We start from the raw sequence: 24,997 nt of genomic DNA, 5'->3' as shown, positions 1-24,997 counted from the left end.
CATGCTGACAAATGTATGTTGTGGTTTTGCACATAAAATGGAACAAGCTGTCTTTCACTGGGTCTGGTAACTTTCAAGACTGATAAGTAAGAAGTCCCTAAATTTTATTGTTAAAACTTAACAGTTGATATCAAGTTACTGTTTTCACAGGAAGTGTATGTTGACCTCATGTCAAATTTGGAGTACAAGTGGAACTGAATAGCATGGGCAAGTGTCAGTGTTGCCCCATGCTTAGATTCTTTCTAAGTGGCTCTGAAGATTTAGCAGATTTCTGGCTTTTCCACAAATCTTAATTGTAAAAATGCACGTAATGGGTAATAATTTTTATACTAGATGTCGCTGTCGTTATCCAACTTTCTGGCATTGTATTTGGAATTTAAGTGACACTTTTCAAGTGGTCATATTTCATTAAGGAAATATGGTTCAAATAGGGATCTCATGGTAAATCTGGTAATCTCACTTAGAATGATGGAGCTGTTCATTATTACATGACAGAACAGTAAAAGCATGAGTAGAAACAGAAGACTGCTTTGTGAGTGGAGATGTTGAACTAAGCTAAAAAACAAACGCCAAGTTCCATTTCTGAATTAATGTGGAAACAAATTAGTGTTTGCAATGCAGAGAAAGTTTAGCAAATAGCAGAGTTCTGAATATCCTTCCATTTTCAGCCGTTGTTCTGTGCTCGATCAGAGAGCAATGTGATCCAAAACATGCTGTGAGAAAATGTTTTTGGTGCACCATAAAAGACAAGGAAGATGGTCAAGTTCAGATGTCACAAGTACATTCATCATGTAGTTTTTGTCCCCTCTGCATCCCTCTCATGCTTCCTTAAGAGCTCTTAGATTGTTACAGCTTCACAAAAATACAAATCCTGCATATTCCCCAGGAACATAAGTGTGAGGTGTGTGTTTGCTTGGTCACGTTTTTTACTTCAGGAAGATATCACCTTTGTCTGTTTCATTCTGCCTTTAAGTGCATGGACCTGAGGACTGTCTGTGTGATGTGTCCCAAGCAGTTGGAGGATTGCATCTTAAAAGAAATTTCTGTGAGAAGTTTTATGAAAAAGTCAGCTCAGCAATCAGATCCCATAAAATGTCTGTTACTGTGAAGAACAAAACAACCATCTCCACCCCATGGTCTTCTGCAGCTCAGAGCAGTAGAGTAGAACTTGTAGGGATCACAGAAGCTCTGAAATTACTTCCATCTGAGGAACAGCTGAATAGCTCGGGGCACTTCATATTGGAGAAGAGATAAATGGTGGGAGGAGAACACCACAGAGACCCTTAAAATCAGAAGTAGCAAAGGGAGAACAAATAGAGAACAGTGTTTCTTTGTATAAGACCTTCTTGAGCATAACATTTACCAGTGTAAACCTTCAGTTTGCAAATGGTTTCAGGGGTTCTTTCATGAACTTGTCCAGTGAGGGCTATGAAATACTGCTTTTGGTCCTCTTCCTGAGCCACAAATCGTTAGAAGCTGAGCGAACATTCTGGAGAAGTGTCTCTGCATGCTTCCTCCTTCTGTGCACTTTCCTTTGTGTGTACCAGGGACAGGGTGCTCAGCCAGTGCATCTTTGCTCTGACCTCGAGGTCATTCTTGTGTAGCTTTGAAACACAGTTAACCACACATGAAAGAACTCTGAGAGGAATGGGGTTCTTTGGTGAGCTTTCCACACTGACCTCATGGGCAGAAGACAAAGACACACCAAGCAGACACTGCAAAGTTCAGTTTCTTAAATGTTGAGAGACTTTCTTAAAGCACAACATTCATTCATAGTCTCTTCCCACACAAGCAGAGTTGTCTGAGCAAGTTGCAGTGCTCAGACAATTAATTTTATAACTTGAAAGAACAGGATTTGCTTTAAATATATTTTTCCCTTAAGCTCATCCGTTCCCATGTTACTCCAGTGATTAGATTAAGTTCTGAGATGGAAAATTTCCTTTAATTATAGTCACTTTCTCACTTCTTACTGATGATAAATTTTGATTCCCTCATAGATGCTCAGCAAACTGCTGTAGTGATACATAAGAGCAGTTTTATTAGGGCAGTTCCAGTTTGTCTATCAGGTACCACTGGTGGTGAATTAGAAATAAATTATTTAGGATTGCAAATTGCTTCTTGTGTTGTGCAATATTTGCTCTCAGTTGCAAAGGTGCAGTGGGTAGGTGCTTATAAGTTTCTTTTCCCTTTAAATACTTGAATTGTGGAACAAGTTTTGTGATAGTAATTTATGTGTTGAAATTTTGCTGCAGGGAGAACAAATAGGATGGATAGTGAGTAATTAAAATAATCCTGTTTCTTACATTGTGCTCAGTTTTAAAAAATGGCATTAAGCAGATAAGCACAAATTTAGCTTCTTTTAATGTCCTCTTTGGATGGAGAAGTTGAGTTTAATGTTTCTGTTGAATGATTTCCAGAACTGTTCGTCAGATGGCACAGGAGCAATTCTTCCTAATGGCTACCAGGTGTTGCATGGGACAGAGACCTCTCCTTTTCTTCATCACCCTCCTGTTTACTGTTCTAGGGGTAAGTTTCTAGAGGTAAAGGCTTCAGTGCAATGTGAATTTCTGTAAAAAGGTGTCTGCAAGAAAAGACCAATTGCTGTTAACAACTGTCACTAAAATAAGATTCTGTTTGCCCTTCAGGCAAGCAGCCTGGAGTTGACTTCCATTTGAGCTAGATGAGGGAAAAGGGACTTTTTTTGTGCTTTCTGATAGATAAGAACATGAACAGTAAGCTTTAATATATGCATTTGATCTTCACTAAATGCTAATCTTCAAGAAAAATCATTAGCAGATTAGAGATATATCTACAGTTAGTGCCTTCTCTTACTGGTCCTGCCAGGGCTTTTCAGTTCCTCATGCCTGTGGCTCTCCTGGGCTTTTTCCCCCCATTCAGGTATAGAAATTGCTACTAAAACAGCTGAGAAGTCATTCGTTAACAGCTAAATACTGTTATAAACTTCTAAAATATTACCTTACACTTTCGTGTTTACTGTCAGGTTTAGGGAAAATACATTGGTCTTGCCCTGTAAGTAGAAGTGTGTATGAACTCTCCATCATTTGTTTTGGGTTTACACAGAGTACGGCAAGAGAGAGAGCTAAGCATTCTGGAGACTACTTCACTCTCTTAAGACATCTTCTTAACTATGCTTACAACAGTAATATTAATGTACCCAACGCTGAAGTTCTTCTCAATAATGAAATTGATTGGCTTAAGAGGATTAGGGTAAGTTTTGGGATCCATTTGTTCCTGATAATTACCTTCCTGCTGCTTTGTTGTGAAGTGCAATTTTAAGCTTGGTAAATGGATGATACTTGGAGTATCCTAACTTTCTCTTAAATGACAGGATGAAGTGAAAAGAACAGGGGAAACAGGTGTGGAAGAAACGATCTTAGAGGGTCACCTTGGAGTAACAAAAGAGTTGTTAGCATTCCAGACACCTGAGAAGAAATACCATATTGGTTGTGAAAAAGGAGGTGCTAATCTCATTAAAGTGAGTTCAAGTTTCTTGAGCTGTGGAGGGTTTTTTGTCTTTGGGAGGGTTTTTTGGAGGTGTGTGTGTTTGGTTGGGTTTTTTGTTGGTTGTTTTTTTACTATAAATAGATAAAAGTAAGCTTTGCATCTTGTGGTCTGGATCCATAAAAGGGCTTCTAATTGGAGTCTAATGTTTTCTTTAAAAATAAGTTTTTAAAAATATTACATGTTTCAATCATGGAAGTAGTTAACATTCTCATTCTTCAGAACCACTGCATATGGAGTTGCTGTGGCCTCCTGAACTGTACTCCAGTACTTAACAAAATCCCACAAGGATAGTGAGCTGGATACAGGATAGTCCTGTACAGAACTGCTTGATTTCACTGCCCTGTATTGCCTTTTCTCCACATGTTCTTAGTTAGTGCTATTAATGCTTATGGCAGATTTGAACAAATGCATCAAATCTGAGCATCTCCTGAATCAGACATGTGATCTTTTTACAGCAGGAACATTAGTTTTTTAGCACTAAATGATGCAGAGCTTTGTAGATTACAAGGGTTTGGCAAAAGAAAATGTTTACTGATCAGGAATAGTCCAGATTTATTTCTGACTTGCAGTGGGGAGGTGGGTTTGCAGGGAACCACTTCAGAATGGAGTTATTCTGTTCTGAATTTATAAGTTCATTATGGCATCAGTCTCAATTTTAACTCTTGAGTTGAAGTACCACTCTGGTTCTCAGACATTCATTTACGTAATAACTCTTACTCTGTTATGAAACAGTGTGCATTTCTATGGTAACAGGTGATGTGTTCTCTTTTCTTTTCAGGAGTTGATAGATGATTTCATCTTTCCAGCATCCAATGTTTATCTACAATACATGAGGAATGGAGAATTGCCTGCTGAGCAGGCCATACCAGTCTGTAGTTCACCAGCTACTATTAATGCTGGCTTTGAGCTACTAGTTGCACTAGCAGTTGGATGTGTGCGAAATCTCAAACAGATTGTAGACACGTTGACTGAAATGTATTACATAGGTACAGCAATCACTAGTATGTAATACTTTTCATTCTCTATTTTCTATTTTTTATATATATGCCATGTTTTGCTTATATTATCCACTGAAGCAGGTGCTGGGTTGTTTAGTTTGTGGTTGGTTTGTGACTGCTTCTAATATTGCAAAATCAGGCTGTCAAGATCTAGAAAAGTTTGCCAGTGTAGCCTGTGTTTGTTCTCCTTTATGCAGTAAATATACTGACTTGCATTGTGTGGTTGCATCCACACTCCAGCCCCAGTCACTTCCACAGTCTGACCCTTCCTGTCCCAATCTCTGACTTTGTCCATACCAGCTCCCAGGAAACTCATTCTGTCTGTATCTTCTACTTCTGTCTCATCGTTTCAGGCTCTGCCTAACCAATCCCAGAACCTCATCAGGTATCTCCAGTTTAGTTTCAGTGCCAGTCTCTTGGTTGCTCACCTAATTTGTCATCGTTGTCCACACACAGACACAGGTCCACTGTCCTTTTCCTCTTTTTAGTTCCAGACTCATTCTCTGCTTGTCATAGTCCTTTCTCAAGCATTTGTTCCCTCAGTTTTGGCCTTGGCACAACTGCACCTAAAGAACTTTCTCCTCACTGGAGAAAGATTATGAAAACTTGCCAGTGTAAGTGTTTTTAAGAGCCCGTAGTCTAGTGAAACTTGAGCTAATTTTCACAATGATGGCAAAAGGCCTGTACTTAACAGAGATCCTGTTGTCAGTAAAAATCTTGTAAGACTGTCTTAAAAATTAACAAATAGGAACATATTTTCTCTAGCCCAAAATGGGATAGCTAAGCCATTTTGCTATAATATTAACAGGGAAATGAAAAAAAAGATAAACAATAGCAAACAAAAATACCCCAAACACCATCAAACCAAGCAAACCCAAGCTCAGAGGTTGGGAGTGTTGGGGTTGGTCAGCCTGGAGAGGAGAAGGCCCCAGAGGGACCTTATCATGATGTTCATCATTTAAAGGGGCTCATAAGAAAGATGGAGAGAGACTTTTCTACCAGGGCCTGTTGTTACAGGACAAAGGGCAATGATTCTAAACTGAAAGAGAGTAGATTTAGATTGGAGACAAGGAAGAAATTCTTCACTATGAGAGTGCTGAGACATGGGAACAGATTGCCTGGAGAAGCTTTGGCTGCCCCCCCATCCTGGGAAGTGTCCAGGGCCAGGTTGGATGGGGCCCTGAGCTGCCTGGTGTGGTGGAAGGTGTCCCTGCCCCTGGCAGGGTTTGGACTAGAAGATCTTTAATGGTCCCTTCAGCTCAGATTCTTGTGTGATTTAACAAGAGTTTAGCAAAACTATAAGCTATTAAAAATAGTATGGCAAAGTGGGAATTGTCCACTGCCTCTGACAGTGCTGCTTGCTCAGATGGTACAATCAGTGAGTCATTTGAGGTTTTTCAGTCTCTTCCTGTTTAGGTCCATCTCAAATAAATTAAAAGGGAAGCTTTATGGTTTCCCCCCTGCTTCATCCTGTTTTCTTCACCCTTTCCTATTGGGAAGTAGTGTATTTCTTACCATCTCACAGTTAGAAGGATTTCATGTCATTTCCTTCCACTCAAGTATCTGAACACAGTAGAACACCAGATCTCTGTGGTATGTCAGACAGGAGAGAGAACACGTGTGAACTGTGCATGCTCTGTGATTCATATACCAAGTTTGCTTGTAAACATGCATGCTCTTTTACATCAGAGTATTTTGTGTTAAACTACAGAACAACAGCTTTGCACAGGAAATCTGTGGTTGTAAATGTACTCTGAAGAGGTGTGAGAGATCTGAGGGAGAAGATTCAGGAGGGAAAAAAAAAAGTATTACAAGTCATAGAGAGAGCATTTCCTGAAACTGTTTCCCATCCTGGCAGGGAAAAGTGAGGCCTAAGTGAAGTACTGTAATTTTAAAAGCATTATAAATTTTTGAAAGGCTTATAAATTGGTTATATGTTCTAGATTCATTTGACTGAATTCCTTAGCTAAGAAACTTGCTGGTACTGAGGAAAAATTTCTGTTTCATACATAAATAGACTGAATTTTTGTCTGGCCACGTTTGTAGTTATGCTGTAGAAGAAAATGTGATGTTAAGATTACAGATAGAACTGTTGTTCGTAGGAGTTGTGTTAACTTTAGCAATTCAGTTTTCTGGTGAAACTTATCTTAAACTGCAGACTGACACTAATTTTATGCAACTGCCCTCTGTGCAGCATTGATGTTGTGTTTATTTATGAACAAAATAGCTCCCTGATCACATTCTGCTGTTTCCTTTCAGCTTGTGAAGCACTTACAGAGTGGGAATATCTACCACCTGTTGGGCCTCGACCGCCAAAGGGATTTGTAGGGCTGAAAAATGCTGGTGCCACTTGTTACATGAATTCTGTCATTCAGCAGCTGTACATGATTCCAGCCATCAGGAATGGGATTCTTGCAATTGAAGGCACAGGCAGTGATGTAGATGATGACATGTCTGGGGATGAAAAGCAGGACAATGAGGTAAGCTTAATCACATAGAATTGACTTATCTTTAAATTGTCGTTCTTTTTTAATAATTATTTACATGATTATTTACATTGTTGATAAATCACTTTGCTTTCCACTGTTAGCAGTGGGTAGAATGGGATAATATTTGTTACTTGCAGAGTCTCTCTGCCAGAGAGGCAGTTCAGAAGATCCAAGCAGCAAGGTTTGCAGACTTTTCTCCTCATGGATTTGTGCTGGAAAGCAACGTGTCTTATTTCTGCCCTCAGAACTCTGTTAATGCATACAAAGACAATATTTGTTTCTTCAGTTGAGAGTATGAAATACTTCAGATTGCTAAATTAAACAAGGTTCAGCTAGCTGTGAGACAGCTACGTCTCAGCATTAATTGCACAAATTTTCTTCTGCTTTTCAGAGCAATGTTGACCCACGGGATGATGTGTTTGGTTATCCACATCAGTATGAAGACAAACCAACACTGAGTAAAACAGAAGATAGAAAAGAATACAATATTGGAGTTTTAAGGCATCTCCAAGTAATTTTTGGTCATTTAGCAGCTTCCAGGCTACAGTACTATGTACCAAGAGGGTTTTGGAAACAATTTAGGTAAATAGAAAATTTACTATTGATGTTTGTTCACTGAAATGGGAGAAAACTGGTCATAGTAGAAGAAATGGTGGTGATGTAAAGCGTAAATTAGGAGAACTTGTGCACCATTCCCTCTGTTATTGTCTCTTTTCACCATTTTGTAGAAGGCTGTTAATAAACCCAAGGTTACAGCAAGATGGTTATTTTGTGTTCTAGTAGTTCTTGACCTTGATGTTGAGACTTTGAATTAAGTATGAAGTTATACACAAAAGGTTGTTTTTACTTACCAGAAGGTAAGTGTCAGGGACAGAGGAAGAGGTGGTATAATACATCTCAAATCAATAGTTTCACTTATAGAAGAAAGGATTAATAGCTTGAATAATATTTATTTTTTCTAAGAAAAGAAACTGTTGGAGAACAAGACCAGAAATATCTGACAAGAATGTGCTTTCATTTTTCAGACTTTGGGGTGAACCTGTAAATCTACGTGAACAACACGATGCTTTAGAGTTTTTTAATTCCTTGGTGGACAGTTTAGATGAAGCTTTAAAAGCTTTGGGCCATCCAGCAATGTTAAGTAAAGTTTTAGGAGGGTCCTTTGCTGATCAGAAGATTTGTCAAGGATGCCCACATCGGTGAGTGCTTAACTTTTTCTCTTTTTTTACAGAGAATAAACCCGTGTTTGTATCCCACTGGCTAGGGTCGTTGTGACTATGGTCAGGAGTGAGGTTTTTCTATGGTTTTAGGGTTTGCTTGGGTGTTTTTAAGGCTAATAGAATTTGCTACCCTATTTTTTTTCTACAGCCTTAATATTAATTTGTCTTCAGGTGCCTTAAAGTACTTCCTTGATTATTGCTGCTTCTGCTCTGCTGATTGTAGGTGAAGCATTGTGTATTGATCAGGGCAGGAGAGGATGAAGCTTTTTCATGTTAAAAGTGAGAACAATATAGGGACCAAATGCAATGTGGAAAATTTTAAGACCTGGTCAACAGCTGTTGATGTCTTCTGTCTTCCACAGTGTGTGTTTAGAGCTGACCCAAGTATGAATCTTCAATTCCAATGAGTAAAACTCTTTCCATACTCACTGTACAACCTGTAATTGAGGAGAATTGTGTAGAAGATACATCTTTCTCTGAAGGCTTCTGCTGTACTTTTAATTATCTTAAAATGTTAATACTAAATTGAGCTTTGTATAGGGCATGTGAAAAAACACTCGTACCAAATCAGAGTCTGTAGCAAACTGTCTTGGTGACGGTGATTGCGAAGGAATAGCTAGGCATTGTAAAGTTGTAGTTCCCAGACTTTTCCTTCTGTATCCCTTTGGAGGTGGGTGATTTAAATTGCATGCAAGATTCAAGATGGGCTAATGATGAACTTGTTCTCTTTCGACAGTTGTTGTCTTTATTATTGTGTTAGATTTCATATCACTAAGGCTTGGCCTTGGTACTGCTCACTGCAGCTTTGAGATCATGTGTGATTCACAAACTGTACAGATCTCTGCACATCACCACTGCAAGTTCTCTTTATTGTGGAAGTTGACCATTTGCTTTAGCCTTCAGTTAGCAATTAAAATACAGGAAAAAAACTGACATAAATGGATTTCATTGTGGTAATCTTTCAACTTCAGCTGAGCTCATGTGTGAATTAGAAGACTTTGTAAGTGGAACATCTTAAGTTCCACGGGTGAAAATGTGTAACTAGAAGTAAATTGAAATACTGCAAGATAAAGTGAAAGCTGTTTTTACTTAATATGCCATAGATAATTAAATGGAAGAAGCAGATGTGAAGCAATATGAGTTACCATTCATTCCTGGTTTTATGTACTATCCTGAAGTGTTGTCTGTCTTTTTGGAACTCTCTTGGACTTGCCTAATTGTACTTTTTATACAAATGTTAACCTGATTGTAGTTTGAGGAGAAAAGCAATGATAACTACACTCTGGATTTGGGTATGACACAATAACAGCCCTTCTGAATTTAATAGGTGAATGGAATTACTGTTGGTTGAAGCGTGTCTAAGTATTTATTTATTCAGCCTTTGAATGCTTGATTGCTTATCAGAAAAACAAACCCTTCAGCTTCAGATGCAGCTTTTTAATTTATTCATCACTTCTTGAATATCAAACAAAAAATTGCTTCCACTTTGTGTCAGTTGGTTGTGTCTCAAGCATTGCTGGTTCATTGCTAGAAGTGTGTTGGAAGGTTATATTAGAAATCAGTAAGTCAAAGCCAGACATTAATATGCAAAGTAATTTCATGAAGACAACTATTCAGGGTTTTTTTCAGATAGAAAATTAAAAGGCTTTTGCTTTGTTTGCTTAATTGGCATCTGTTTTGAGTGGTTAAGTGTGATACAGTATTTGTGTTTATCAGTCTCACTCCTGACCATGAAGGTCAGCAATGGAAAACATGCTCCACTTTGCTATCTGTGCTTTCCTACTAGCTTGGATAGCTAAGAGTCTGTCACACTACTTCAGCTGCTTTACAGACATAATGTGCTAAAAAAATCAAATTCCATCTTCTTGAACTCCATGACAGTGAACTCGAGTCATACAAGTCATTGTTATGGTCTCCATAAAATAACTATAGTTAGTTCAGATAAAAAAAAGCATGAAGATATTGTAGTGTAATTGTAGGAAGACTGCAATAAAAAAGAGTTCTTTTTTTTACTGCTTAGCTCTTTTTGCCAGAAGTTGATATCAAATGCTGAATAAAGCTTTTGCAGTCAGATGCTCTGTAGCACATCTAAAATGTAAAAGTTGAATGTATTTCTACTTTTCTCATATATTTGTCTGTTCACTGGTAGGTATGAATGTGAGGAATCCTTCACAACTCTGAATGTAGATATAAGAAATCACCAAAACCTTCTTGATTCTCTGGAACAGTATGTCAAAGGAGATTTATTGGAAGGTGCAAATGCATATCATTGTGAAAAATGCAACAAAAAGGTAACAGTTCTCACATGTTTAGTTTGTGTACAGCTTGATGGTATAGCTGTGCTAGGTTCAGTCTCAGTTCATGTTCAGGGGAAAAAAGTCATCCTTTTCATTACTGAATTTGGTTTTGGTAAAAGTATATGAATGGGAACTTAAAAGCTGCTAACTGTTCATGTCAATGATTCTGTGACCATTTTAGGTGGACACAGTGAAACGCTTGCTGATTAAGAAGTTGCCTCCAGTTCTTGCAATCCAGTTGAAGCGATTTGATTATGACTGGGAAAGGGAATGTGCAATCAAATTCAATGATTATTTTGAATTTCCACGAGAACTGGACATGGAGCCTTACACAGTGGCAGGCGTGGCAAAGTTGGAAGGGGATGACGTAAATCCGGAAAACCAGATAATCCAGAACGAACAGTCGGAAAACGAACACTCTGGGAGCACCAAGTACAGGCTGGTGGGTGTGCTGGTGCACAGTGGCCAGGCCAGCGGAGGACATTACTACTCCTACATTATCCAGAGGAACGGGGGAGATGGGGAGAAGAATCGGTGGTATAAGTTTGATGATGGAGACGTGACAGAGTGTAAAATGGATGACGATGAAGAAATGAAAAATCAGTGTTTTGGTGGAGAGTACATGGGGGAAGTGTTTGATCACATGATGAAGCGCATGTCCTACAGGCGCCAGAAGAGGTGGTGGAATGCTTACATTCTTTTTTATGAACGTATGGACACAATAGACAAAGACAATGAGATAATGAAATACATTACAGAACTGGCTATCACCACTAAGCCCCATCAGATTAAAATGCCGTCGGCCATCGAGAGAAGTGTCCGGAAGCAGAACGTGCAGTTCATGCACAATCGTATGCAGTACAGCTTGGAATATTTCCAGTTCATCAAGAAATTGCTTACTTGTAATAGTGTCTACCTAAATCCTCCTCCAGGTGAGTATGTTAGTGTGGTCATCATGGATTCATTTCTTGGAAGAAGAGTTTTGATTTGCGTGGTCAAGAGTTGGTCTAGCCAGTGACAAATTTGTGCATTCTGCTTTGAATACTCTTTTTGGGCCTCTGCAGTTAAACATCTGCTGTTGAATTGTGTATCAGTGATAACAGCCCAGAATACTTAGCAATAAATGCTTCCATGAGCTATCAGCTGTTGCTCAGCTTACATGCTAAGTCATGCTAAAATGGTCAAGTTTGAGAGCTGTTCTACTGAAAACAGTTCTCAAAGGTGAGGTACTGAATTCCTAAAATTCACCCATGAGCCTCCAGATCCTTGACTTAAAGCTTACATTTTCAAATGGTGGATTTGAACCTAGAGGCTCTTCTGGTCAAGTTTCTTATTAAAGTTGGAATGCCATGTCAAAATAGTAATCCAGAATCAGTTAAATTGTTAAAAGTAAGTTGCTTTTACTTTGTCTACATGTGAGTATTTTGATTTTTCTTTAGGACAAGATCATCTGTTGCCTGAAGCAGAAGAAATAACTATGATTAGTATTCAGCTTGCTGCTAGATTTCTCTTCACCACAGGATTTCATACAAAGAAAATAGTCCGTGGCCCTGCTAGTGATTGGTATCTTGTCTTTTAACAACAATTACAATTTTGGAAGTTTGATGTCTGTTCAAAGATCTCATTTATAGGCATATGACAGTGAAAGGTGTATGTGGTCTGTCTCCTTTACCCTGTCTGCCAAATATGTGGTCAAGGTGAACGTGAAAACGGGATAACATTTGAACAGAAAAGACTGGGAAGAATTTGAGCCTCAAAATAAGCTGCTGACCTGAACAGCTTCAAAATTCATTTTCAAACAGAGCTCAAATCTACCTTTTTGTCTGTCTTTAAAATTATAAGGGCATAGAATCTGTCACTAGCACAAAACTGGTAGGTTATGTTTTCTGACAAACTCAGAATGGTTTGTTCATTGTTTGAGTAGTTTTAAAGACCCCCTTTGTTGCAGCTTAGATTTGTATTCTGTTTGTGAAACATGTGGATAGTCTTTGAGACCCTGTTAGCAGAGTGCTTTATGCACATTGCTTTGGGACCACAGCATTTTAGTCTTTCAGCTAGGTTACTCTCTGCTAGGGAGAGGAGTGTGGGTCAAACTGGTCAAACTAGAGAGAAAATCTAGTATTCATGATGGCCAGTAGTTTACCTGCTACTAGTAAGTAATTGTGTGCTACATGGCAAGTTTTTTTCCAATAGCAACTTTCAGAGTAGCTAAGTTACTCCTGTTAGTTTAAGAGATCCAAAACAGTTCAAATATTGCTGCTGGAAGGAGAACAGAGTAACCCAAGACCTTCTCTGTAACAGATCTTTTACTCTCTGGGTATTGTGGTTTTGTTTCGTTTTTAAAGGTCTGTAAATGAGAATATAATTTCCTGTTAGGTTTACATATTTAGTTACGTGTCTTACACACAGCTCATGAAATCCATGTCGTGTTCTCTGCTGCTCACCCTACCCCCAGTACAGTACAGAGGGAATAGGAGCTGCTTCGAGCAGTAGTTGGGGATGTAATGCTGTGTTAGTTCTTATAGGTGATAAATGTAAAATGCTACAGTTAAATGTTGGGTTTTTAGTTGAAGTATATCTTTATTTTGCCATTGCTCAGAGTGTGAGCAATAGGAACCGCTAGAAATTTTGTGAACAAAAAGCATTTGGGAATCACCTTTAACATGTGTTCTCTTCAAATTCTGCCAAAGAACACATCTGCCAAAACTGGTTAATGTCTGCATTTGGTCACTTTGTGTTCCAGGTATGATGCACTGTGCATCCTCCTCCGTCACAGCAAGAACGTTCGTTTTTGGTTTGCACACAATGTCCTCTTCAACGTGTCGAATCGCTTCTCCGAGTACCTGCTGGAGTGCCCTAGTGCAGAAGTGAGAGGTGCATTTGCAAAACTTATAGTATTTATTGCACATTTTTCATTGCAAGACGGACCATGTCCATCACCTTTTGCCTCTCCTGGACCTTCCAGTCAGGTATCTAATTTTCTAACAAAGTTTTTGAAACTTTTTCTTACTTCTTCATTATAAGCGTTTAATGTAAAGTGAATTCTGCAGTAGGTGCACCAGTGTGGGCTGGAAAGCTGAACAGGCCATTTTGCCCGATATAATATGAGGTAACTCCACCAGTTTGTGTGAGAGTTGGTGTCAGAGAGGTTCACTTTCCCACAGTGGGTAAATCTCTGTGAAGACTTCAGGAGTGAGAACTTTGAGTTGAGTGTGACATCTGCAAAGTAGTAGTAGTGGCTTTTTTACTGAAGTAATGGATAGGGAAGTGAACCCTTGTTTCTCATTTAGAATTTTAAAGCTAGCAAACAAGCCCCTCCACAAACAAACTGTAATGTGAAAACCTGCAGGAATTCCCTGGGGTTTTATCCCCTGGATCCTGCAACAGCGAAGTTGTCAAAAATTGTGCCTTTGCATAGGAGTAGGCTGGATTGCCAAATTTTATACATGTAGAACTGATTAAAAACAATTAAAAATACTTGCCATAACTATCTTTTTGCTTGGACTGTATTAAAATTTAAAAGAGAAACCTTTTTGAGCCTTTGCTTTGTCATGTTTTTAATGTCTACAGTAAGACACTTTTTATTTATATAGTTCCACTTGCCTTCTCAGAGTGTTTTCACTACTGTGTCCAGCAGAAGAATTTGTGTTAAAAGCTTCATAGGCTTTGGTAGTGTATTGTGTTAAGAGGTGTTTGAGACATACCTGTAGAGGTGATTTGGTTGCCTTACTCTATGAAGTTGACAGTGGAATTGCACGTGTTTTTCTTGAATATTTAAGCCTATCTGGTGTTATAGGAAAAGTTCTATTAAAAGCTTCTCTACTTGCACAATTTCTTGGACATAAGTGGTATTTAGTGATGGGAGTCTCATTCCCTCTGTCTGTCTTCCTTAGTGTGAGATGCAGAAGATTAACTAGCTGGTAGTATTTTGGAGCTTGTATGAATCCCAGACCTTTTAACCAGTTATATTTTCTGTCATAGTAGAAAGTATAAACTAAATAAAGATAAGGTAAGTTCAACCACTGATCTTAAAACTTTTCTCTTTCTATAGGCTTATGATAACTTAAGTTTAAGTGATCACTTACTGAGAGCAGTACTAAATCTTCTAAGAAGGGAAGTATCTGAGCACGGGCGTCACTTGCAGCAGTATTTCAACCTGTTTGTGATGTATGCCAACCTAGGTAAGTACAGTGCACACACTTCCACTGATGATGCTGTAACAAACTGGTTTATTATTCATGATCCAGTTACAGAGGTGACAGCAAGAGAATCCAGTTTCTATCCTCGGGCAGATTGTTAGCATTAATCTCATATAAATGCTCTCTGTAGCATCTGTGTTCCTCCAGTTTGGAGTTTGTGGCTTTAGTCTTCCTGCCATCCTTGAAAGATAAATATGAGAAGCTTGGGGCTACAAGACTATGTCTTTCTGAGAGAGGGAGGGGGTGAAATTTTCTAAAATGCTTGACCATTTCTGTTTTATCAGCTCATGAAGGAAATTAAATGTCAGTTTCTGTTGGATTGCTTTCTGGCTAAAGTCTGAAGTATGTCAGTCCAATTAGAGTTATTTCAGTGTTCCCACATAGAATTGACACACACAGAGTGTTCTGGAAGCTCTGTCGAGTGGGTAGACAGTTTCAGAGGAGTTTAATTTCCTATGTGTGAAATTAACAGCTGTGTTAATTTAATTACACCTGCAATGTCTGTTGCTTTCATATACTTTGGCTACCGAAGCATTCCGTGCCAGGCAGGTTCTGCCATGACCCCCAGAGTGGACCTAATATCATCCCAGAGAAGTGAGATGCAGTTCTTCTGCTCTGACTTCTCTTCTCTCTACTAGCTTTTCATAGCCAGCCAGTGCAGCTGAGGCCTCTGAGCAGGAGAGTGCTCAGACCCAGGGAAAGTATAATTTTATTTGTGGGTCTGATCACTGTCACAGTCTTCCCTGCAAAGATAAACCTGGAAATCCTCAGCAGTTGTCCTTGTCTTACTGCTGTTACCTGAAAGCTTCTGTATGAATGTAGAGTTCATTCAGGAAAAGCAACAATAACATCATTCCTGCAGCACCCCAAGGTCTGTGAAAAAGATTAAGTTGTCTGATGTTTTGAGAAATCAAGTAATATGTTGTTCACATCAAAGCAAGTGAGAGATCAGTCCTACAAAGGATGTAACTACAAAACTATCTAACATAATAAAAAATACCATAGAAGAGCTCTTAGATTCTTCCTTCTTATCAGAAAGATGGAAGGTAAGGTCCAGTTGTATTCCAGAACAAGAAAAAATCTTGGGAATGTATGAAAAATCATGACTTTTAGCCAAAATATGAAACAGAGTACAAGATCATAAGGGACACAGTGAATTTCCTGGTAAGTACTTGTATAGTATGTGCAAGGTATTCTTGCAGTGAAAGTAGTATGTTTGGATTTTTTGGTTGGTTAGTTTTTGAGGTTTTCTCACTGAATTTGCTTATTTACACTTAGTCCATAGTATGACACAGTTACAAACTTCAGACTTTCCTAGTTGATGTATCAGGACATGATAGAAAAATAACAGAATATACAGTGGGGTTGTTCTTCCTATCCTGGGCCTCAATAAAAAGATTAATTCCTTGTCTCTGAGGCTTTGCTATTAACACAGATGGTAGTTGCTTAAGTGCTAATGAGCACTGTGAAGAAACTATAGGAATTTGCAACTCTCCTTCGGTGTGATTTTTTTTTTTTTAGCTGAACATAATTTTCTTGTGTATCTTTATTGATCGGAGTATTTCTTTGGAAAGCATAAGTGATGGTTTAGTAAAACCCAAGAACTGAAAAGTTGTAAGCCATGTAAACACTGGTTCTTTCAAGAAATTGTAAAAAGTAAAGTATTGTCATGCCAGAAACAAGATTTTTTTTTTCCCCCCCTCCCCATAAAGGTGTAGCTGAGAAGACACAGCTTCTGAAACTAAATGTTCCTGCGACCTTCATGCTTGTGGCTCTGGATGAAGGTCCAGGTCCTCCAATTAAATACCAGTATGCTGAACTGGGGAAGCTTTACACTGTGGTGTCCCAGCTGATTCGCTGCTGCAACGTGTCCTCCAGGATGCAATCCTCTATCAATGGTACAGTGACTGTTCAGTTCCCTTAGGTCAATTGACTTATCTGGAAATGTCTTTTTGTGCAGGTTTAGCTAGTATTTATCAAGTGTATTAGCTGTGGAAAAATATTTTCCTTTTATGTTTAGCAACTCCTTTAGTTTAAAGACAGCAAAACTGATTCACTGCATGAAAAAGCCCAAGACAGAAATCTGTTCTGTATTTTATGGTTTATTCCTTTAAGATGCAGGAAAAGAACTGATTGGCAAAGTAAGAGGTTGTCGATTGCAAAATAGTAGTGGTTTTTGAATAGTTTTAAGTCCATTGTAAAGAGTTGCATAGATATTTTTATTCTGGGTAGGCAATAGAAAAATAGATTACAAAAGTCATCTGTAGAGGAAGAGCACCACAGAAGGCTCTGAGGTAGCAATAGTGCTTCTCAGTGAAGAGATGTGGTTAGTCTTTGAATATGATTTGGTGCTTGTTCACAGTCAAGAAGAGAAACAGAAGCCAGCACTTCAATTTATAGAAGATAAAGAATCTGCTAGAAATTGATTAACCACAGTATAAGTCATTAATATCTCCAGTAGCTGAGTGGGGTGCAGTTATTTTTGAGAAATGGTGACAAAATATTGGACCATGTGGACTTTATTGCCTGTGTATGTACACATTCTGCTAAGCATATTTTAGAAAGCCTAATTAGAAATCTGTAGAGAAGCTATTTAATGGCAAACTCATTACAGCTTGATGTGTCAGGCTGTAAAGTCAATAGGCTGAAATGTGCCACAGTGAGATTAATGAACTGAAAATTTTACTGTGCTATAATAAGCTTCAGAATCATTTGGCAATTTCGATTGGGTTTGTTTCCAGTGCATTATTTGAGGCTTACACTGGAAAGATACTCTATGTGTGAGAAATGATTGTAAATTCACTGAATTCATAATATTGTACTAAAAAAATTACTTTGTATGAACATTACTCTGACTACTAATTATGATTACTATTTGCAGAATAAAGTTATTTTTTGCTTCAGCGTTTTAAGCTAGAAAAGTTCTCCCTTGGACTTGTGGGCATCTTCAAGCAATAGCTCCAAACACTCCTAAATTTAGAAACATCGGGAGCAAATCAACAGCCTTTCCTTACACAAAATGAAGCTTACTAAATAAGATACATTCATTTTGTTATTTCAAGAGTATGTTACTTCTCCACACTCCAGAGATTAAGATGGGACTGTTCTGACAGAGATATTCCTCTGAATGCTTTGTCACTGCCTCATGGAATAAACAGACACTGTGCCCTTAAAATGTGATAGATTTGGGCTCTGTTACATGAGCAGTGGAGGAGATAAATGCAGGAGATAAGAGGATTTCACTGAGGAAACTCAGTGGTTTCTCCTCTTGCATATGAACATGTCTCCAGCTGTTCTGCTTTGTCACTGTATAATCTTATCAGAGAGGGAGAAGTTCTCTCAGGCAGCAAGTGTCAAGCTTCACAGTTGTGAAAGTGAGTTATTTCATACCATATTTTTTCCAAAGAAAGTCAGGGAGCAGTTGTGGTTTTCTTCCATCCTTTTTGTTTTTTAATGAGTTACACCAATTTAGGTTTTGGAGTGTCTGCACTGAAACTGCTTCAGTACCTTCTAATGTGTAATAACTGTTTGTTCTAGGTAATCCCCCACTTGCCAACCCTTACGGTGATCCTAATTTATCCCAGCCCATCATGGCACTTCAGCAGAACGTAGCAGACATTCTGTTTGTGAGAACTAGTTATGTGAAGAAAATCATTGAAGACTGCAGCAACTCTGAAGAGACCATCAAGCTGCTTCGTTTCTGCTGTTGGGAGAATCCTCAGTTCTCTTCCACAGTCCTCAGTGAACTACTTTGGCAGGTAAAGATAAAAGCTAGGAGAAAGATGAGAATATAAATGTGTGTGATGATATGTAAGAGTGTTGGATTAAATACTGAGCAGGTGCCTGATAAATAAACTTCTCTTAAGATGATATCCCCTGTCAGTCTGGACACTCCTGGGTCTGTACCCAGGGTTGGAGTACTGTGAGGCCCTTTTTGAGTACAGGAGAGCAATCAGCCTTTAGTGAGCTAGGAATGCTGAGGTAAGGGTGGAAGGCAGACTGCAGGGCTGCTGAAGGTGATCCTGATGTATTCCAAGAGCATCTCCTAAAGCTTTTCTGTCATTATCCACTTGGAAAGTTCCAGTGATTGCCTAAGATCTCCCATGTATTTATTTCAAGTAGGTTTGTAAGGTTTGTTTTTACTAGTCTGCAGAACAGACTCAGCAAAGAATCTTTGTGACTGTCTTATGTTTCCTTTCTTTTTAAGGCCAGTCACAGTTTTCCACTCCAAACTAAATTCCTGACTTTTGTTAGCTCATCTTTATATTCACCCATTTTTTTCCATGTAAACATCACATTTTTCTATGTCCCTTTGTTTGGCACTTGAAAGAATCATAATAAAAATCACTTTACTGTTACTTTGTTAGCCATGTATTTTACATTTTAGGATAACCTTTCAAGGTATTGTCTAAAAGTAGCAAGACCAGTGAAAAATACCATTTTGTAATTTTGCTTTTCTAATGGTATTTTTGAAGGTAACTTCCTCAGCATCTCATGCTTGGGACTTCACATCAGTGGTCTTAGAAAGTCATGAGGAAACATTTTGCCTTTACATAACCTAATATGTTTAAAAACTAAATCACAACACCCAAAATTGCTGTCACTTTCTAGGAAGGAAGCATTGGATCTTGAAATATTCTTTACATTCCAGTCAACCCTCATATGGATTATGTTCTTATATTGTGCTGTGTAAGCTGATGCTTCAAGCAATGTTATGTTCTCTGCATTTTGCTTTCTCAGGTTGCATATTCATATACATACGAACTTCGACCTTACTTGGATCTGCTTCTGCAAATCCTGTTAATTGAGGACTCTTGGCAAACTCACAGGTCAGTCAGTATTTACCTGTCTTTAGAATTGTCTTGTTTTGTACAGCTTGTTTTCTCCAGTGCTTCTCTTGCTAATCCATTCCAGAGGTTTGTTTTAAATAGGTACTAAATCAAAATACATGAATAAACCATTTTTTCCTGGTTTGATGTCAAACTTTGAGCTAAATCTACAGTTTTTCACCTTGACCTTCCTCACTATTGAGAAATTTGCTACTTGGTCTGTAAAGCCAAGAATTTTCACATACTGCTTAGACTAAACTCATTGATGTTTCCTGTGGTGCTTAGATCAATTGTTAGGAACATCTCCTTCAGGAAGGTCAGTGCCAGCCTGGGTGTGTCAGCTGCAGGAGTGATACCAACACCTGCATGAAGTGTGAATGTTCAAAACTATGTCAATTCTCAGTTTGAACACAGTTTTAGGATGGCAAGTAATTCCTCTACCCCATGTCTGCAAGCAGAAGGCACAGAAAGTGAGCTTAGTTCCAGGAAATGCCCAAGCCCCTTATCCCCATGCACAAATATGTACCATTTGTTCCTCTTCAGAAGAGCTGCACCTCAAAGAGTGTGTGTGAGAAGCAGAACTCAGTGTGAGTAACCATCCTCTTGGGGATTTAACTGTCCCAGTTCCATAAGGACCTACTGGGTTAACAGGGCTATTCTGTAAATGCAGTAGTTAAAGTTGTTTACTGTGACTAGAATTAATCATACTTACATTGTTTTATCTATATCATCACTCCGAGAGTTTAAATGTTACCAAACATGCTAAAATTGCAAGTTATATATGTGATGTGTCAAGTTATTTTTCTGATTTTAAAGAACCTGAGGACTGACAGCAGAAGTCAGAACACAAGCTGTCCCTTTCATAAGTACCTTGGAAGTGGAGCCTTAATACCAGTACAATTCCAGTCCTACAGCTCTTTAACACTTCAAGTTTTGTTGTTGTTTTGGTTTGTTTTTTGTAGGATTCACAATGCACTGAAGGGAATCCCAGATGACAGGGATGGACTCTTTGACACCATTCAGCGCTCGAAGAATCATTACCAGAAAAGAGCTTACCAGTGTATAAAGTGCATGGTGGCTCTCTTCAGCAACTGTCCTGTAGCTTACCAAATCCTTCAGGTGACACCTTTCATTCTGTTTCTTGCTGCCTTTTTAACTCAGTTCTGTGTGAGAAAAATCCACCCAAAACCAAACCTCACCATTATTCAGTTTTTATCACCTCAATGAAATTAGAACTTCCAACTCATTTGAACCTTCCTGTATCAGAAGGTCAGTGTATGGGATTGAAAGGCATTTGTTTAAAGTCACACTCATGGTTCTGTGATGCAGCTGCAAATCCACAAACTTCATCTCAAATTTGAAGTTTTCTTTGTGCAGAAAGGATGTGTGGGGACTTTTGTAAACAGCAGCAGATGGGTTGGTGTCTCTTCTCTGATAGCTGTTGTATAGGAAAGGAAAATTGTTTTCAAGAATAAAAGAATTAATTCTTAATTGTTCATTTTCCATCTGCAGAGCAATGGAGATTTGAAGAGAAAATGGACCTGGGCAGTAGAGTGGCTTGGAGATGAACTTGAGCGTAGACCATACACTGGCAATCCCCAATACACCTATAATAATTGGTCTCCACCAATACAGAGCAATGAAACATCAAATGGCTACTTCCTAGAGAGGTCACACAGTGCTAGAATGACTCTGGCAAAAGCTTGTGAGCTCTGCCCAGAGGAGGTAAGGAATTCATTTGACTTCCAGTAAAAAAATTGAGTAAAGTGCTTCTGTAAATCATTAACCTTAGCACCATTCTCTGGTCATTAAGGTAACACATTTCATAAGTGTTTTATAAATATAGATTTGTGGTTTTGTTGACTTCAGTTACTTCTGTGCATTTTTCACCTTTTATTACTGTCTCTCTAGGTATCTGTCATTTAGGAAATTAGCAATTAGAGAATTGCAATTGACCATTTAAAGTAGATCATGAGTGGGTCTGTATTTCCAGTAATACATTGATAGTGGGAATTTTTATGCAGTACAGTACAAATTGTGGGTGACACAGTGGGGTGGGATTTTTTCCCAGGCATGTCTGAAACAATCACTTGCACATGTTCTGGACAGAACAATTGTAATATGTTTTACCTGAGTGATTTAATGGGTTGTTTCAAACTGTAGGAACCAGATGATCCTGATGCCCCAGATGAACATGAGTCTTCTCCACCTGAAGATGCCCCACTGTACCCCCATTCACCTGGTTCCCAGTACCAACAGGTAAAAGCTCTGAGTTGAGCTATTTATTGAGAGATTTAGGTTTGCTTTTTTTAGCATTTATGGTAACTTAAATTATAGGCATTTAGCCAGGAGCTAATATTGTCAAATACCACACTTGGAGGAATAAAGATAAATGTACAGCTCCATTTTGCCAGGAGCAGTTTGTCCATCAGAGCTTCAGGTGAGAATTTGATCAGATCAGGGATTAATCATCCACAGAAATAGAGGGAGTGATGTCATCAGTCTGGTGCATACTGGATGTGATTCTGTCATATCTGTTGACATGGATAATATTTTGTGAGTTGCTTTCTGGTTTTTAAATACAAAATCAATCCTCAAGGCCTGAATTTCAGTGTGGATAACTGGAAGGCTTTCAGAAAAAAATCAGATGGTTTTGTTACATGTAACTCGTGTTTTTATGTTAATGGCTGCTTCGTTAGCATCTCCCAGAGGAAAGCCAGATCTGAAAGGAGTCATAACCAGGGTTTTTACTGAATTGACTAAATGAGTAGATCCCTCAGTTGCCATTTTTGTTCCAATTCATTTTATATATTCCAAATCTGCTAATTTGATTTCCTTTCCTGCCCAAATCCGTTTTCCCCTCCATCTTGCTTTCCTTACTTGGTGTTCTCAGCAGAGCAGTTGGTAAGTCAATGCAGATTTCCCCACTCCTTCCTGAGCCCCTGAGCTCAGCCACAAACTGTAACCTCACCAGTCTCTGTGTGATGTGTTCACCTTCCTGCAAGAGATGGCATTTCTCACTAACACACAGCACTCACCTTCCTGGGGTCTCCACAAACTGCAGAACAGTGGACAAATGAGGTGTTTTGTTTGCCAGACGTGTGTAAGACTTTTTGAATTGGGGCAGAGCATCTGCAGCAAACTACTGGTCTAGGTTTCGTTCAGCTCTGTAACAGTGAAGTTTCCCCCTTAAAAATCAGAGTATGCTGCATAAATACAGGTCTGCTTGGCCTGTTGTTTAGGAGAGAGAAACCAAGCTGGTTGAATCTGTCAGTAAAATGTGTGCACAGTTCATGTGGCAGCACATGGGCAACCTCTCCTCCTTTTTGTTCTATCTTGCTGCTTTGGCTTTGCATGTAACTGTTTGTTATTCAAAAGCTGAGATTTACTGTTTCAACTGATCCTTTTATCTTTACAAGTTGAAAGTTTGTTTACCTTCTGTGTAAATCCCAAAGGTGAGTGTCAGGTGTGAATCAGGACTAGTGTTGGTACAGATGTGGCTACACAAGAGATGCTCTGTGCTTGGGGATTGGGAAAAGGAAAGGGGAGGACAAGTCACTGGTCAGGGAGCAGCTCCTTTAATGTGCCTGTGAAATGTCTGTGCTCTGTTGCAGAATAACCACGTGCATGGACAGCCATATACAGGCCCAGCAGCACATCATATGAACAACCCTCAGAGAACTGGCCAACGAGCACAAGAAAACTACGAAGGCAGTGAAGAAGTTTCCCCGCCTCAGACAAAAGATTAGTGACATGCACATAATCAATTAACTTGCTCCATCAAGACTGTGCACCCAGGCCTTACAGTCCAACCTTTCTCTGTGTCTGGCTAATATTTAAAACTAGAAAAAAACAAAACTATTCCTAATCAACATGGAGTGGAGAGTCTATTCACTGTCTTATCTGCAGAAAATTGCTGTCAATATATAACCCGCCTGCAGTGGAAAGTGTATAGTGTTTTGTAATAAATGGCCTGATGCTAATGTGTAAATGGCAAAGGTGTATATAGTATATTAATGTTTGACTGTTAATTCTTGAGCAAGAAACATTTTTTTTTGTCTTGATGAGACTCACAGATCTACAAAAACAAAAAAATAATTTCTTGATATATCTGCTGCGCTCTGCAACCAGTGTTGCCTGCCTCATGGCAGTTGGATCAACTCCTTTACAAAAAAGCCTATCCATGTCAACCACAAAAATAGTTTCATGTTAATTCTTTGCCACTGGAGTCGATTTTACTATGAGCAACGTAATGGCTGGTAACCTTTTAATTATTTGGTTGATGTGGAAAATTGGTGATGTAACATTGTTTCTAGATCTTTTTTCATTGCCTTTTTCATTCTGGTATTAGGTTAATCACTTTGAAGCTATAGTTATGCTGTAACATTTAGCATGGCTTCACACCAAGTTAGTGTAGCCAATGAGGGGAAAAAACAAAACAAACAAACGTGACCGTAGTTGTCCCAATGTGACAACTGCATCGCTCAGAACTTCTTCTTCTTCTTACACCTAGACTATATAAAGTGGGGAGGGAAAATGTGACAAACAAGTGGTTTCCAGTTTCACATCTGTTCCTCACATCCGATGTTTGACAGTTCTCTGGGTGGGATAAAGAACACTTAGTTTTCAGTAATAGGAGTTTAAAAAGATTTAAAACAAAATATGCAAAAATTTGCTATGCCAGGATGCCTGGAGCATAATAGACTGTATTTGGTGTGCTTGTTTTGTTTCTTTGGTAGAGCTTATTAGATAAAACTTCTAACACTTTCCTTCTACTGCATCCCAGTGAAGTGGAAGTCAACAAAATCACAGAGTACTTGTGAGTGCCACTGCACCAAGTTAACTTGCTGGTTTTCTGCTCGTTCACAGTTCTACTTGAAAGCGAGAATTGTCTTAGCTCTTTCTCCATTATACAGAAAAATCTTACCATTAGAAGCAGGGTTTGAATATAAAAGAAACTACTGGTTAGTCAAATACAATTCTGAGGTATCTCTATTCCAGAATAAACATTTGTTTAAAGACGTAAAGAAACGCATCAGTAAATACTGTATTTAAATGAAAATTGGTAACTTGAATGTGTGTAATTTTTTTTTTGGAACCTGTCTAAAAACCAAATACCCCTGCAAAACAGATACAGCCCACCCTATACTATTTAAATATTTTGCTGTTTTATTTTATAGAAATTATTTTGCTGAATTCACAAATAGAATTTGATTTAAGAAGAATGTTTTGTCCTGTGGTGTGTGTTGCTTTTGGGGTTTTTTTTTTTGGTTATTTTTTTTTAATGGACTGCACAGAAAGGTGAATTCTGTGCAGTGGCACTCTGCTGAATTCTGGAACAACAGTCACATTGAGATTCTGTGCACAAAAAAAAAAAAAGGAAAGCAATTTGGCCCTTAAGAATAAAATAATCAGGACAATTACATTGTAAAAGTTTCTT

General features: G+C 38.6%; 1 protein-coding gene across 1 annotated transcript in view; it reads left to right on the top strand.

Annotated features, from left to right (window-relative positions):
* The window catches only part of LOC103802907 (probable ubiquitin carboxyl-terminal hydrolase FAF-X), a gene marked incomplete at its 5' end in the record, with an annotated part of 38,400 nt that extends 13,618 nt beyond the window's left edge, over positions 1-24,782 (top strand). Inside the window, 19 exons of the mRNA XM_009075439.1 lie at positions 2,418-2,526; positions 3,082-3,228; positions 3,350-3,496; positions 4,304-4,526; positions 6,783-7,003; positions 7,404-7,594; positions 8,038-8,211; positions 10,382-10,523; positions 10,711-11,461; positions 11,969-12,092; positions 13,273-13,498; positions 14,581-14,710; positions 16,441-16,626; positions 18,266-18,486; positions 19,469-19,557; positions 20,520-20,676; positions 21,070-21,282; positions 21,721-21,816; positions 23,172-24,782. Coding sequence (XP_009073687.1) covers positions 2,418-2,526; positions 3,082-3,228; positions 3,350-3,496; positions 4,304-4,526; positions 6,783-7,003; positions 7,404-7,594; positions 8,038-8,211; positions 10,382-10,523; positions 10,711-11,461; positions 11,969-12,092; positions 13,273-13,498; positions 14,581-14,710; positions 16,441-16,626; positions 18,266-18,486; positions 19,469-19,557; positions 20,520-20,676; positions 21,070-21,282; positions 21,721-21,816; positions 23,172-23,306 — 3,682 coding nt within the window. The remainder of the gene's footprint in view (positions 1-2,417; positions 2,527-3,081; positions 3,229-3,349; positions 3,497-4,303; positions 4,527-6,782; positions 7,004-7,403; positions 7,595-8,037; positions 8,212-10,381; positions 10,524-10,710; positions 11,462-11,968; positions 12,093-13,272; positions 13,499-14,580; positions 14,711-16,440; positions 16,627-18,265; positions 18,487-19,468; positions 19,558-20,519; positions 20,677-21,069; positions 21,283-21,720; positions 21,817-23,171) is intronic.
* Positions 24,783-24,997: the final 215 nt, after the last annotated feature.

This window comes from Acanthisitta chloris, unplaced genomic scaffold, assembly GCF_000695815.1.
Source record: "Acanthisitta chloris isolate BGI_N310 unplaced genomic scaffold, ASM69581v1 scaffold26265, whole genome shotgun sequence".
NCBI lineage: Eukaryota > Metazoa > Chordata > Aves > Passeriformes > Acanthisittidae > Acanthisitta > Acanthisitta chloris.
This window is presented reverse-complemented; position numbering and strand designations above follow the sequence as displayed.